At 43.8% G+C, this 14382-nt stretch overlaps 3 protein-coding genes and 1 long non-coding RNA gene across 4 annotated transcripts; 2 read left to right on the top strand and 2 right to left on the bottom strand.

The window, feature by feature from the left end:
* The first annotated feature begins 1076 nt into the window (after nucleotides 1–1076).
* LOC116801100 lies at nucleotides 1077–2479 on the top strand. The gene is made up of 3 exons (XR_004361773.1): nucleotides 1077–1605; nucleotides 1805–2145; nucleotides 2319–2479. It is a non-coding gene; the product is annotated as an uncharacterized LOC116801100 (long non-coding RNA).
* Nucleotides 2480–3884: 1405 nt separating this feature from the next.
* On the bottom strand, nucleotides 3885–6253 carry LOC6619365. The gene is made up of 4 exons (XM_032718743.1): nucleotides 6056–6253; nucleotides 5833–5997; nucleotides 5415–5778; nucleotides 3885–5324 (listed from the first exon to the last, which is right to left on the bottom strand). Exons 1-4 carry the CDS (start codon nucleotides 6185–6187, stop codon nucleotides 3964–3966), a joined length of 2022 nt encoding a protein of 673 aa, XP_032574634.1. The 5' UTR covers nucleotides 6188–6253; the 3' UTR covers nucleotides 3885–3963.
* A 122-nt stretch (nucleotides 6254–6375) lies between these two features.
* LOC6619363 (E3 ubiquitin-protein ligase listerin) lies at nucleotides 6376–14335 on the top strand. The gene is made up of 14 exons (XM_002043544.2): nucleotides 6376–6443; nucleotides 6505–7298; nucleotides 7363–7542; nucleotides 7599–8640; nucleotides 8696–10003; nucleotides 10058–10290; nucleotides 10352–10535; nucleotides 10592–10867; nucleotides 10938–11372; nucleotides 11440–11551; nucleotides 13160–13371; nucleotides 13638–13829; nucleotides 13900–14067; nucleotides 14128–14335. The coding sequence occupies exons 1-14, from the start codon at nucleotides 6396–6398 to the stop codon at nucleotides 14185–14187; spliced, it is 5244 nt and encodes a 1747-aa protein (XP_002043580.1). The 5' UTR covers nucleotides 6376–6395; the 3' UTR covers nucleotides 14188–14335.
* LOC6619364 lies at nucleotides 11374–12995 on the bottom strand. The gene is made up of 3 exons (XM_002043545.2): nucleotides 12714–12995; nucleotides 11957–12540; nucleotides 11374–11900 (listed from the first exon to the last, which is right to left on the bottom strand). The coding sequence occupies exons 1-3, from the start codon at nucleotides 12992–12994 to the stop codon at nucleotides 11569–11571; spliced, it is 1197 nt and encodes a 398-aa protein (XP_002043581.1). The 5' UTR covers nucleotide 12995; the 3' UTR covers nucleotides 11374–11568.
* Nucleotides 14336–14382: the final 47 nt, after the last annotated feature.

The following is a 14382-nucleotide window of genomic DNA, read 5'->3' as shown; positions in this document are numbered from 1 at the left end:
GAGATTCAAAATGATGACTTTTCAGTTCGGAGCGAAACTGTACCCCCCTGTTCGGCATCGGCATTGGCATGGGCATGGGCATTATAATGATCACCGAGATCATAATGATGCTGCGTGAAAGAGGAAGAACACAAAAGGTGGCTGTGGAACCCAAACCCGAACTTCCACCGGCAAATGGCCAAGATCGATACAATTTTCGAGCAGCATTCGGGTTTTCGGACCCCAAAAGTCAGAGAACAGTAACAATGCCGAGCCACAGATACAAAGATACCCAGATACATATGGCTACATATATACGTATGGCGGCCATAAGGCGGGGTACTGAGACAAAGTCACCTTTTTGGTTATACGGGGAGAGACAAAAGACGTGGAATGGGAACAAGATCATTGCATTTTTGCTGGCTGCTGGCTGTTTTTTGTTTTTGTTGCAGCCCCGAAGCCAGTTTCGCCCCAGCCTGGTAACAAGTTTGACTGAAAATTCTAAAAATAATGCCGGCCGGTTTGTCGTTTCCAAAAGAAAATCAAAAACACACAAAAAAGGGGGAATACGAAAAAAAAGAGTGGGCCCAACTCCAGAGATGGTGCATCTGTAGGCGAGTGTGAGTGAGTGAAGGGTAGGAAAAAAATAACCAACACAAAAAAGTAACATTTCGAAGGAAGGGACTAAGGATGCCAAGTGCCAAGTCACTCGATTCGGCTTACAGGCAGCTGCAATTGGTCCAGGGATGGACCACAATTCACAGGTGATTTCCACCAGTGAATCTCTTTTTGTTTGGAAAATTGTTATATTTTATATATATATACATATCCATATATATATTTAATTAAGGGTACGATGACCAAATTTAACGTGTGTGTCTTAGTGAGCTTTTATCTGGTTTTCATAACATTTTAACAATATCATTTCCTAGCGAAAAATACTTTTATTATAATTATTAGGTTCATGCATATATGTTCCGAGAATGGCAACGCTAAATAATTTAATTTGCAAGTATTTGGGTCATAAAATAAATTAACGAAATTAGTTGTACGTGGAAACTTTAATAAAATATTTTAATACGGATATTTTTAAGATATATTTTATTTTAATTTGTATTAACAAACCAAAGCAGCGAAACATATATCCCAAATTTATAACTAGTCACCTTTTTATACCATGATGCTGCAGCCCTGAAACTGACCGATGTTGCATCTTTCCTCTGCAGAGCCAAACCAATCTCGGGCCCAATCCCTATCCAGTCCGGTCCGGACCGGCTGGCTTTGGTCATGAGTCCCTAGTGCCCAGTGCCCGGTGCCTGGGCCCTGATGATCATGACGCTGCTAAGTGTGGCCGGTGGTGCCCAGCATGGGGCAGGGGCAGCCGGTTCAGTCTGTGGTGCTGTCCCCCCTCCTCAGCCCTCAGCGCTTGTTTGCAACAAGTAACGCGCGGAGGAATCTGTATTTGTCGGGCCAAAGAGTTGCTTACCTGCGGAGGCCGAGCTACCTGTGTCCAGGTAGGCGTATGCATGTGTGCCTGTGCCCTATCCACATCCTTCGTCTCTGCAGTGGATGCAGCAGCCAGCGGTCAGCGAAGGCAGCGCAGCATCGAACCATCATTATATTCAGGTATACACGTCTATATATGTGCACATATATACACTCTTTATATAAGGGCCAACAGATTGTGATTGTCTCTCCTGGTATGACTCGGCATCTTGCTCTTGGTTATGGGGTAGCTAGGCGTCGGGCTCTTCTGCCATTGCTTAATAGTTTTAGGAAATCGAAAATTAAATAATTTATCTCGATTTTATGACGTTACAAGCAGGTTTTGATGCTCCTCATCCCCATCCAGCACGCGATAAATCTCCGGCTTACAATCAGGAGAAATGCTGCCAGAACAAAAGCCCACATGTCCATTGCGTTGCCTTCGGCTCGCCGGTGATTTGAATAGCCACAGTTCTAGTGCCACAAAAAGAGCGATGCTGCCAGTGGTCCCTGACCCTCGCCGTAATCAAAGACGCCCAGTGAATCAACCGAGGAGGGGGGTCTACTTTCGTAAAACCCCAACTCGACTTGCTCATTATTTTGCCGCTTTTTGGCTGGTCATCGCTCTCAAGTGGCTCATTCGGGTCGAGATTGATTCGAAAGAAAGGTGCAGAGAAAGTGGTAAGGAGGCAGTGGACTTGGACCAAGTGGGTTGTTGCTGGACCTTCGCTTAAACACAGAAAAAAAAATGATTAAAACTATGCTTTTATATAATGCGATACATGGTTATCAGCAAGAAGTTTGTAATTTGCATAAACGGATTCTAACGCTCATTATACGCATCCTATTTTCAGTTACAACAAGACAGAAACCAATCCTCGACTATCAGATACCCGTTACTCAGCTAGAGGAAAACGCAATTTTGAACACAAAACAAAAAGAAAAAACTCGTATCGTTTAATTTTAGTAATTGTAATTTAATAATTAAAAGGACTCATATTCTCATTTAGGGTTATTTCTGTTTGTGTTCTGTGTACGTAAGAGGAGCATGCCCACCATTTAATGGCATATCGATATAAAATTGACAAGTCAAACTATTTACAAAACATTGGGCGTGACAGTTTTTGACGTGGTTGGTACCCCATTTACTCGACGAGCATATACTGTTACACAAACTTAAAAAATTAATAATTAATAAAAGAAAATAAAAAAAAAAAATAGAAAATAATAAAATTCGAAACGATATCACAATATTAAAAAAGATAATATATTTCAACATATAGGAGTTTTTAAAGGTGTACTGATTTTTTGTTAGGGGAAATGAATCGACTTGTCTCTTTGGTCGCATGTGCTCGGATCGTCTGCGATTGATGGAAAAGTTTTCGGCTTAATTTTACCAGGCAGCTGTTACAGTTTTGATAATGGCCAAGATACTTTGTGGTCATTTCGATGTGGTTTAAAGTGGTTTATATATATAGGTATACTCTGCGAAACGTTGAAGACATTTTATCTAGCCACTAAATCTTACTCAACTGTCACTCGATTTCGACTCGATTTAGAAGCTCTTTTATTTACTTAAAATTTTCACCCTGTACGCATTTGCAAAATGTTTGTGCCACACTCTTTAGTAGAAATCTAAAGGATTTGGCCACCAAATATTTCGAAACATTCAGTGCGCTCCTTTTTTTATAATTTCCTATTGTTCGTCAAATTTTATGAAGATTTAACTATTAAGGGTAAAGTGTTATCGGCCTTAGAACTGGATTCGTACTAAAGAAAATAAAAAAACATATTGCGGGGGCGAGGGAGAATTTAAAAAGTTCTCTTGATATACCTTTACCTATTTATTAAAAAAAATAATACAATAAAAATATTAAATGCTTTTTGAAAATTGAGAGTGACAACTTGCACTTGCTGTTTGTGAGCGTGGTCAAAATGATTTTGGCATATCGCTAGAAATTGACAACACAAATAATAAAAAATATTGCAAATAAATTCCAATATTTTTCAAAAGTGTGGTCTCTTTGGTAGGTTTGGAAGTGCTGTGGGATTGGCAGTAATAAAATCTGCATGCATAATATTAAATTTTTAGACGGGTAATTCCGATCAAGAATAAATATACGTAGTTTATAAAGTCGGCAATTCCCTGGCTAATACGAAACAGTGATAATTCGGCTATTCGTCCGATCTTTACTAAATAAAGCCTTTAAGATATGTATATAAAAATTGAGTGGTATGCGCACGTTTTACAAAAGGTAGAAACCCCGAATTTTAAAGATTTTATGTTTCCCCATATATAGATTCCATGAAAAGCTCCATCACCTCATTGTCATCTTCTGACTAATAATTCAAACAAAACCATTGTGTACGAGAATATAGTAACACGTACCATGAATACGATTGAATACAATCAATATAAATTTAAGTTAATTCTAGGTTTATTTGGCTTATTCAGTAAAAAACAAACTTAAGGAAACCCTAAAGACCTTTATTATTTTTCTAGTAGAGCACCACCTCCTCAATCCCATACCAATTTGCAGAGTACATCGGTTTCGGCTGACGTTTCTCCACGATATTTGTGAGCAGCGGCAGCAAATTGGCTAAATCGAATAAACTTTCTTCGTAGAAGGACAGTAAATTAGCCCATTCGGAGAGCGTCTCGAGCAATGCCTGGTCCTTGGAAATAATCAGCAGGGTGCAATGAGAGGTCAAAATGCAGCCAAGCCACTGGAGGGCCTGGACTTCCGTTTGCATTGGCGAGCAATCCAGACTGGGTCGTTCCTCCAACTGGACATTGGGGTCATTGACCAGATCGAACAGGTGTCTCATCAAGAGCTGGACATGGGATAGCTCCAGTCGGTAACGCAGATGCTCCTCGATGCCGCCGGCATGAAATCTGCAGGCTAGCACTGCATTTAGCAGCTCCTTGTTGGAGTAACGCTTAGCCGTTGGTACAGCGTTGGAATCGCCATTAATAGCCTGACGAGGCTTGCATTTATCTAGAGCATAGCGCAGTGACCAGGCCAGCATTCTCTCCGATATGTTGCTGTACCGCCTAAGACACATCAGGACGTGCTCTGTGTTGTCGGTCTTGATGAAAAGTGTGAGAATCCTTTCGATGATCTCTTCTTCGCCTGCGCCACTTCTCTCCAGCTGCCGGACTAAAGCCTGTACAGCTGTATTGTTCGGCCCCTTGTCAAAGAAGTTCGTCATCAGAGTGACACTCACGTCCTCCAGTCCATTCTCGCAAGTGGTCGCCTCTCCATGAACATGCTGTTTGATGATTTCGTCGATCTCTTGATCCACTACCTCGGGAGGATCGTAGGCCAACTCTCGACCATCAGCTTTTTGGTAGTCCAAGTTGGGCATTTGCTTACTTATATGGGATTTTACAGCTTTATAGTTTAAGGATTTCGTACTACCATCAAACTTAATAAGCGACTCCAGATACTCCTCCTCGTTTATGTGATCTAATTCAATAGGCGAGAGGTGAGTATCACTAAACTGGGAGCCCAACATGTCCACCAGCACCTCCCGGTTCATTCGGTAACGCACCGCCGCTATATTATTTCCCATGGCCAGCAGGATGTGCTCATTCCCGGCCCAAAGGCGAGAGAAGTCCAAGTACACTTTGAAGTACTGCTTCGCGTTGACCACCTTGAACTGAGTGTTATAAACCAACAGCGAGGCGCCCTCCTGGCTATAGTTGGCGCCGTAGATGGCAGCAAAGTTTCGTGAGACTCCGTGCACGGATAGCTTGCTCTCCACATTCAGCTCGGCCAGCATAGACACGAATTGTCCTGGGGATCGCTCTGATGGGCCCTCCGCAAGGTTCAGCATGAATATGCGTTTGTCAGACCCTGTAAAATTCAATAAATTTTTAGTTTTCGTTCTTACATATTATTTTATCAAAACTGATCCTCCACACTGATATACCGAAAGTTACTTACAAATGGTCAGCAACTGAGGATCTGCATCGCCCTCAACGACAGCATATCCTGTGAGGCGAACGTCTTCCCGCTTAATAAGGTACTTTCGCCTGTTAGCCGTGTCCAGGGAGAGGCGGATGAGCTGCAGTTCGCCGGTAGCCTTTGTTTCCTCGAAATATGTGAGCACCTGCTGGCCTTGGGCCAACGCGTAGACTGTGGGCTTGCTGATGACCTTGCTGGCGGCCAGGGCCAGTTGCTCAGCCGTATCCTCCTTCTGGTCCTTTCTCGAGGCCAACGCCTGGGAAAGGGTTTGGCACTCGCCATCGCTGTAGAGGATCAATGCCTCCTGTAAGGTTGCCACCACGTGAGCGATGCTTTTCTGAAACTGCAAGGAAAGGGTATTATCCACAATTACATGATGAGTTTTAGCTGCCCATACCTTCAGCTTCTTGCACTTAGACACATCCATGGTGTCCACATCCCAAAGCCGCAGTGCGTGATTTCCAAAGACGCCCACATACTTCTGGCTGCTGGGATCGTATATAACCTTGGAGGATAGCTTTTCCGGCAGGGACCAACTGAGCAACTGTTTTTGTGTGCTGATCTATAAGGAAATCGCGTTTGTTACATGGGCATTTTGATATTTTGGTGTCCAAACTCACGTTCAAAACAACCACCACGTTGCGCGCCAGCGTGGTCACCACATTGCCATTTTCCCTGTCTGCAGCTAGGCCCAGAAACTCCTTGTGGTCGGGGATGGGAAACAGGTTGTAGTAGGACAGGAACTTGGACATTATTTAAGCGAATCGAAAACAATTGCAGCACGTGCAAAGCGGCATCCAAAACTGATCCACAGGGTGATTCGTGCGATTGAAAGCAGTGTTTTGGTATTTGAAATAGCGACAGTAGGGTTGCCAGACCTCTGCGAAATACGAACACAAATGGTTGCCGGATCTGCCACGTGCTATCGATAAGAGGAAGAGACAAAAGAAGAAGAGTGAAATGGGTGGAAAGACAAAACAAGCGCCGCGCACCAAAAATAATGCCAAGGTAAGGCGTAGGAAGGTATTATTATGTTATTTAACCGTGCCCCCGACCCCCCATCATCTAGCCCTCGAGCAGCAGCCGAACCGCCGAGCTGCTGGGCAGTTCCACGCCCATTTTCGTGGGCTTCTCGGCGCAGACGGACGGAGGTGGCCTGGTGCCATTTGCTCCGGGATTCGCCAGCGCCGAACAAATGCCGGACAGCTTTGATGCGGCCATCAGTCCGCAAACGCAGATCATCCTGCGAAAGCTGTCCAAAAAGGATCCAATGACGAAGAAGAAGGCGCTGCAGGAGCTGCACGAACTGATCGAGCAGTCGGACGTGGAGGTCCTCAAGAACATTCTGCCGCTGTGGCCAAAGTACTACCTGAATCTGGCTAGCGATCCAGACCACACTGTTCGCGAACAGACGCAGACTGTGCTGCAGTTGCTCATGGCCAAGTGCAAAAAGGCGATGGCTCCATACCTAAAGTTGCTTGTGCCCGTTTGGCTGGGCAGCCGCTTTGATACCTACGCTCCGGCGGCCAGCATTGCGAGCCAATCCTTTCGAGACACCTTTGCTGGCAACGCCAACCGATCTCGGGAAGTCTGCATGCATTGTCAGGTGGAGATTCTGGAGTACGCCACACGCAACCTGACCTTTCACACAGCCGCTACTCTGTCGATCGGGAAAAGTCTCACTCCGGAGGATGCGGAACAGAAGTACCAGCGCGTAATCATCAGTAGTCTCAAGCTGTTGTCTTTCTTCATGGAGCAAACTGCGCAGACGGAGGAGCTCAGCCAGGTCAAGGAGAGCTTCGGCACCCTGGTGGCACACCAGAAGTTCTGGAGCTTCGCCAAGCATAAAGTGTCTCCCATAAAGTAAGTAAACTGACAAGTCATTTACCACTTATGTAATTTCTGAGTACTTTTTTGCATTTTATAGGGCCGCCTGGTTCGAGTGCATATATCACATTTTGCAATCTGTTGCACTTTCGGATGTAATCACGCCTCAGAAGACGCAGCTAACTAACCTCTGCTTTCAGTTTATTGACGATGCTGATCCCGTGGTGGCTCCTCACAGTTGGGGGTGCGTTCTGCTTCTACAAAGTAATTACGAAGATTGGTAAGACCTAGGATCTATTATAAGTGAATTCCAATAATAAAGTTTAATATTTATAGGTTTGTTCCACTGAACATTCGCAAGACTCTTCTCCCCAAACTTTCGTCGTTGCTCCAAAATGGTTTCAATCGCAACGCCCAGGCCATCTGTCCCAATATGCTGCCATTTTTGTCGAAAGTTACACAAGCATCCCTTCAGGTCCTGGACATCTACGATTTCTATCAGCGCTTCTTTGACGACATGAAGCTGGCAGTCACTAAGAAATTCGATCCACCGCTTTCCAAATCCGATTGTATTGTGATACATAATGCCTATTTTGAGTGCTTACGCTTCTTGCTGCAGCAGATTAACAACAACAAAGAGCGAGAGCAGAAGGAGGAGGAATTTTCCACTAGCCTACTAGATAATAACGTACTTGAACCCATTGGCTGGCTGCTCAAAAGCGATAGTCCGCATGTAAAAATCTTCTTCCAGCACAGTTCTGCCCTGGTGGCCTTCTGGGATCGTCAGATTAATAATAAATTGGATAATGGTGGCCTATATGCCAAGTTGCTGAACAAGTTCTGGATACGCATCTTTGAGCTGGTCACACAAGACCTCTCGGCCGAGGAGGTGAATGAGCAACTGCTAGGACATGTCTTGCTTTTAGTGCAGGATCTGCACATGGCTAATCCTAGCCTGGAGTCGCCGAGTGTTAAGTTTGTGGAGGAGCCAGACGGTAAGATGGAGAAGAGCGAACCCACAACACCAGTTAAAAAGGCTCAAGAAGCTGCTGCTTTTATACAAAAGGAACTGAAACAGCTGGTTATAAAGTTAGTGAGAATATGCCTGGATAAGGCCAATAAAGGCAGTGGGAGTGGTACTTCGACCTCGCGTTACATCGAACAAATTCGTACGCTTACAAAAATGTTCAACGATGCCGCATTCTACAAAAGTCTAACTGATGATGGAGACCTGGAGTCGGCGTTAAATAAATTTGTCTCACTGCTAGGGCAACTAAGTTGTGACGCCTGTGAATCTGTGGTGGAGATCGTGTTTGAAATCCTGCCGCTGCTAGAGACTGGACAACGCTTTGAATATATTGAAAACACTCTCATAAAGGTAGTTACCCATTTTAAAATGTAGAACGAATTCTTAACACTCCTTTTCTTTACAGCTTCCACAACATGGTGTGCAAAATCTTTTGCTCCATCGTCTACTATCTTATCCCCTGTGCACCGAGGCCGCCGTGAGGCAAATGCTCAGTGGTCCGGAAACTTGTGAAATGATTGCGCGGATAGCTGAGGAGGTTGTTGTAGACAAAGATCGGGAGAAGCTGAATTTGCTTCACAAGTGCTTTTTCCAAACTGACACGGGAGACATACTCATTAATGCTCAAACTGTGGATAAAATACTGCTGTCCATGTGCGGACCTTTGGAGCAACCGGTTGTGGATGACGCGGTGGAAGTGTGTGGCAGTTTTATTGCCCAGATAATGCCTGTGATTTGCAGCAACAATAACTCTTCGCTGCACGTGCGCCAACAGATCTTCCTTAAGCTGTTCGAATTCAGTTTGGAGCATCGTCCAGAGGATTATCTGTCGGAGGATACTCTGTGGGAAATTACCACTTGCTGGCAGGATGGACTTTCTAGCAAAGATATCGAAATCGATGATGACATGCTAAAGTGTTGTGCAGGAATTGTTGAGGGTTTGGCAAATTCAGTAGAACTTAAAGCGGATACTTTGGATGGAATGGCAGAGGCGATGGCCAAGTTTGTTATTTGCTCAACGGAAAATATTGAAGATGAGCATAAGCGCTTGGAGCGAATTGATGAAACTATAACTGCTCTTCTGGAATCGCCCCTAAAAACAACTGACAAGGTTCAACAGTTTGAGAAACATTGTGTACTCCTAGAAGCCTTGCAAGGATCTGTGACTGCGGAAGTTCCGTTCGAAAACGCTTGCCTCTCAAGGAATGAAATACTACCATTGCTTCAACGTTCCACACTCAACTTTGCTACAATCTACAAGCTCGTCTATCAATTCCCACCACCTCAAGACACCAACGACCCAGAGGATGAGTTGACCGAGGACTACTGTGATCCAAATGCTGATGTGCTCAAAAAATGGAACGAACCCTTAATTGCAGAGCTTTTACAGTGCATTCGAGTGGCTGGAACAGCAGAATGCTGGCTGGAAATGTCAGACTTGCAATCGTCGACAGAGGAGTTAGTGTTGATCCTTTCGGAGAAAGTGCAAAGCTTTATGGGCAACAGCAGCGATCTGGTTGCAATAGTAAAGGAGCGTCTTCAGCAAGCGGCAGTGCAGCAGTCCAGCGTAATTGACTGCCGTCTTTTGAGTTACCTTAGATTTTGCCCACAGTATGCGGCTTTCGAAGAAAGTGCCTCCATTTTGCTACATGAAGATCTGTCAGAAAATCTAGTGACGCAGGGAGCGCTCAAGACCTATGTAATAGCTCTACAGGTAGGAATTCTAAAAGAAATCCAGGAACACTTAATAATGCCTCATGTCTTACAGTTTCTCTTGCCGAAGCTCTCTCAAAAAGCGGTTACTCTTAGTTCGGCCATTATGGGAACAGAACCGCCTGAAGTTTGGGTTAAGGCAGCAGTGTTTCGTGCTCTAGTATTAAACAATTTTGAAGGCGATGTGAATGATCAAACGGATCGCAATATAATTGTATCAGCCGTACAGTTTCTGACCAGCATAGGGGAAAAGCAAGCCAGCCAGAAGGACTTACTCCATTATAATGTGTAAGACAATACGATTGTCGTAAAAAGTATATGATTTAAAACCCAAGTTTGTATTTTTCAGAGAAATTCAAAGGCAACCCTACGAATCAGTTATAAATACAGTGGAGTTCATAAAGCTTTTAACTGAAGTTTTAAAACGTTTTCCGTACGAACTGAGCATAAAGAACTGGGACGCTATTCGTATTGGCCTTAGCTCTTGGGTGCTTTCTGTTTCAAAATCTATAGCCCAATACCAAGACCCAAAGGTAGGCTTTATAAATAAATTTCCTTCGAATTAATGATAATATATCTTTAATTGCAGACTTCGATTTTTATTGTGGCTGTTTATCAATTGTTTGCCGCCTTAGTTGAATTCATACGCTCCGAGAAGCAAAAGAGTTCCACGGAATTACTCAAAAACATGATCGACGAATGGGACTCTTTGTTTGCCAAGGAAGTCAACTTAATGCTCTTTAAGTCATATTACCTATTGACCCACGAGATTAGTGTGGAACCAGGATTTCAGGCATGCTATGAGGCCTTACTAGAACAAATAACACCGGCCATAGAAAGACTGGACTACAGCTTTGTTTACTCGGTAATCAAGTGAAATATTTTGTGGCTTTTCTATGGTTGGCTAATAACTTTAAAAACTTTTTACACTTCAGTTCTGCAAGTCAAATAGCAACATCACCTTGGACCACCTCTGCAATTTCCTCTTCAAGCAACTTTATTGTTTCCAGCACTCGGTTCGATTAAGTGCTGTACACTCGCTTCGCCAATTAACGCCACACTTTGTGGCGGACGACATAGAGCTGAATGAGAAACAAAGCGAGAGTCTAGACGCCAGCAAAACGATTTGCAAGTGGCACTTCCTCAATCGCTTTGAGGACTATCTAACACGCTACGATGCACTGATAAGTAAATACCTGGAAGAGTTCACGTTCAAGCTATCAGAGCTGGATGATCTCGAACCCATAGACAGACACAATGCACTGAGTTACCTTTTCTTATGGGATTGTATAATCAATGCTTGCGCTAAGTCTCCAGTTGCATTGCGCGCTGTTTACACCAATTGGCTGAATGATAACAAATACGAAGAGGTTGGAAACAATACATTAAATTTACTATTAATTTTTAATTTACACTTTTAATTTCTTTGCTCCACAGAATTTTCTACACTTCCTTTTCCGGGCCATGCCCGTGGACATACTTAAGAACCACGGTGCCAAGGTCCACAGCAACGGCGTTTACAAAGAGCTCACCTGGTCTCAGCAGAAGGGTAAGCTGAACCTGTACTTAAGCAATTACTGTTTCCTCCGACATATCCGTATTGAGAACGTCGGGCAAGTAGTCCTCCCCATATCCATAGTCGTCATATTCAGCGGCTCCGTGCTCGACATCGTGCATCATTTCCTCTGCGTCCGCCTCATCGGATACAGAAATGAAATCTGACAAGGGCACAAACTGTTCGGGATCGTTCTCTGCCATCATCTGTCGTTTTACAGGTATTTGCTGAGGTGTCAAGTATATGTTTAAGTTTGATATGAACTTGTTAACCCAAACGGTTAGGTTGTTGGCCAATATCCTCTGATACTCTTGTAAATTACTGGTCGTATAGAATTCTTGATCTTTTGATTATTAAAATTAGTTTAACTTCGAAGTGTTTCAGCTAGATTCAACTTACCTGTAAATTCTCGAAGTCTTTCAAGAATTACGCAACATAGAGGGGAGTTCTCGTCAACAATAAACTGATCGTTGAGTAGAAAGTCCTTCATTTCCTCGAACAGTACGCAAATTATCTTTTGCATCTGCTTGCGCTGGCGCAAAATGATTCGTTTTTTCAGACCCTTGCATCGTCGCTTTTGGACGCGCTTCGCTGCCCTACGCTGACGCATCTCCTCCTCCATGTACTCCAAAGCTTTTTCCATTGACATGGCTTCTACCGGAGGTTTGGGTTTCATCTGGTTCTCTAGAGCCGCTATGTGACGGGGCGAGAGGTAATCCTTGAAGAAATTGTATGTGTCACTAACTCGCATCGGGTGAGGATCGGCAAGTCGTTCAACCCGTGCTGTACATTGGTTGACGTAGATCTTTTTTGTGTAGTAGCGCGCCTGTTTGGCCAACTGGGGCGAGGAGAAGTCCTTCTTGGGTGTAGCTAGAAAACATATGTGTTCCTCGCGGGACAACACGTCCCGGTCGATGATTATTTGTCCCGTGTGCTGGCAGGGTACATAGCAAGGATGGTAGCGGGGACAGACGCAGATGAACCTTCAGGCCAATGTACATAATTGGTTTTAATCAATCGTTTACAGTTTATAGTGTTTAGTGTATTCTTTTCCAATGCGTTAACAGTCTGATTTAATTTATAAAAACATTCCAAAAGCCAAAGCAATTCCGACAATATGCATGTATTGGATATGGAAGACTTGATACTTACTCACCTGTACAATGCCTGCGTCTCATTGGGGGAAAACTTAACTAAGCGGCGAATGCGTTTGGCACGAGTCTCGCGCACATGAACCATGGCCAGGCGAGCATTGAGCTCGTCCGCTACAGTTGGTCCATCCTGCTCAAACTCCTCAGGCTTGTGCTCCTTGCGCGAATCGCACTGCGTCTTCAGGAAGTTTATGGCTTCGGCCACCGAAGTCTCGCCCTCAAGTTGAATGCGCTTTGGCTGCGGCATCTCGGAGGGTATATCCTTGAAGCTTATTTGGTTTGCCATGCTTTTAAATAGAACGGAAATACAAAAAAAAATAATAGAAGGGGATCAATACACTGAACGGTAGGAGACTAATGATTTAAATGAACTTTTTTTTTTTCTATATAAACATAATTTGACTACTCGCAGCCTGGCTTGCCTTGTTAAATTGGTCGTTCCATTTTGCAGATCGACAACTACCCCTGGAGCGATATGTCTGCCACTTGTACACGGAGGTGCTCCGCAAGCTGCCTGCCGTGGTGCGCAGGTGGTGGAACGCCACTCAGTCCAGACAGAAGAACTTCATAGACAACCTGACCACAAACTACGTGAGTTCTCTGATTTGCAGCGAGGAGCTCAAGGCGATCGCCAATCGCAAGGAGAAGCACGAGAATATGCAGGTAAGCGGCTGTGTCCTTTCGAGTCTTTATTCTTGCTCTGTGGTGCTTAGCCGGAGAGAAAAAACCACGGTGATGCTAATCAGCAGTATAATAATGACAATAACGCGAAATATCTCAAGAGGTACCATATCTCTGCTAGAAAGGATATAAGTGTGCTTTCGCTATGTGATTCTCCTTTGAATACAAATACTTTGGATATTTTGTAAATCCCAAACAATCATAGTCTACTGAACATGTAACTAAAGTTGACATTTTTCCTATTCAAGGTTACCGTTCACTCCTCCACCCGCGAGGTGCTAGCGGTCTATGCCATCGATGAGGCCCGCATGGAACTTGTAATAACGCTGGCTCCTAATTATCCACTCGGAGCTGTTAAGGTCGAGTGTGGCAAGCAGATCGGCGGACGGGCTTCCTCCCGAAATGTGGGCATGCAGTTGACCATCTTCCTGACACACCAGGTATTTATTGATACATTTCGTGTATAACTCAATATCCGCTGAATAATAATATTAAAATTGTCTTATGCAGAATGGCACCATATATGACGGCCTAACTATGTGGAAAAACAACTTAGACAAAAAGTTCGAGGGCGTTGAGGAGTGCTACGTGTGCTATACTGTAATCCACCAGGAGACTTGCCAGCTACCCAAACTAACGTGTAAAACTTGCAAGAAGAAATTCCACGGACCTTGTTTGGTAAGATTTCTCCACGCTGCTATTTTTTCTCCGATCTAACGAAACGATTAAATTTTTTAGTATAAATGGTTCACCACAAGCAGCAAGTCCACCTGTCCCATTTGCCGCAACGTCTTCTAGATGAGTGTATATATTATTAACAATTTTAACAACACGTATTAAGCAAAAGGCACAACAAAACCATTCGATATAGGAAATAGTTTCAGGTCTCACAAATTGTAAATCAGCAATATTAATAAATCTTACAATGTTTTAATGTTCTTGAATATATATTTAGTGCAGGGATTGAATTTATTTAATTGTAAAAACATGATG

This window comes from Drosophila sechellia, chromosome 3L, assembly GCF_004382195.2.
Source record: "Drosophila sechellia strain sech25 chromosome 3L, ASM438219v1, whole genome shotgun sequence".
NCBI lineage: Eukaryota > Metazoa > Arthropoda > Insecta > Diptera > Drosophilidae > Drosophila > Drosophila sechellia.
This window is presented reverse-complemented; position numbering and strand designations above follow the sequence as displayed.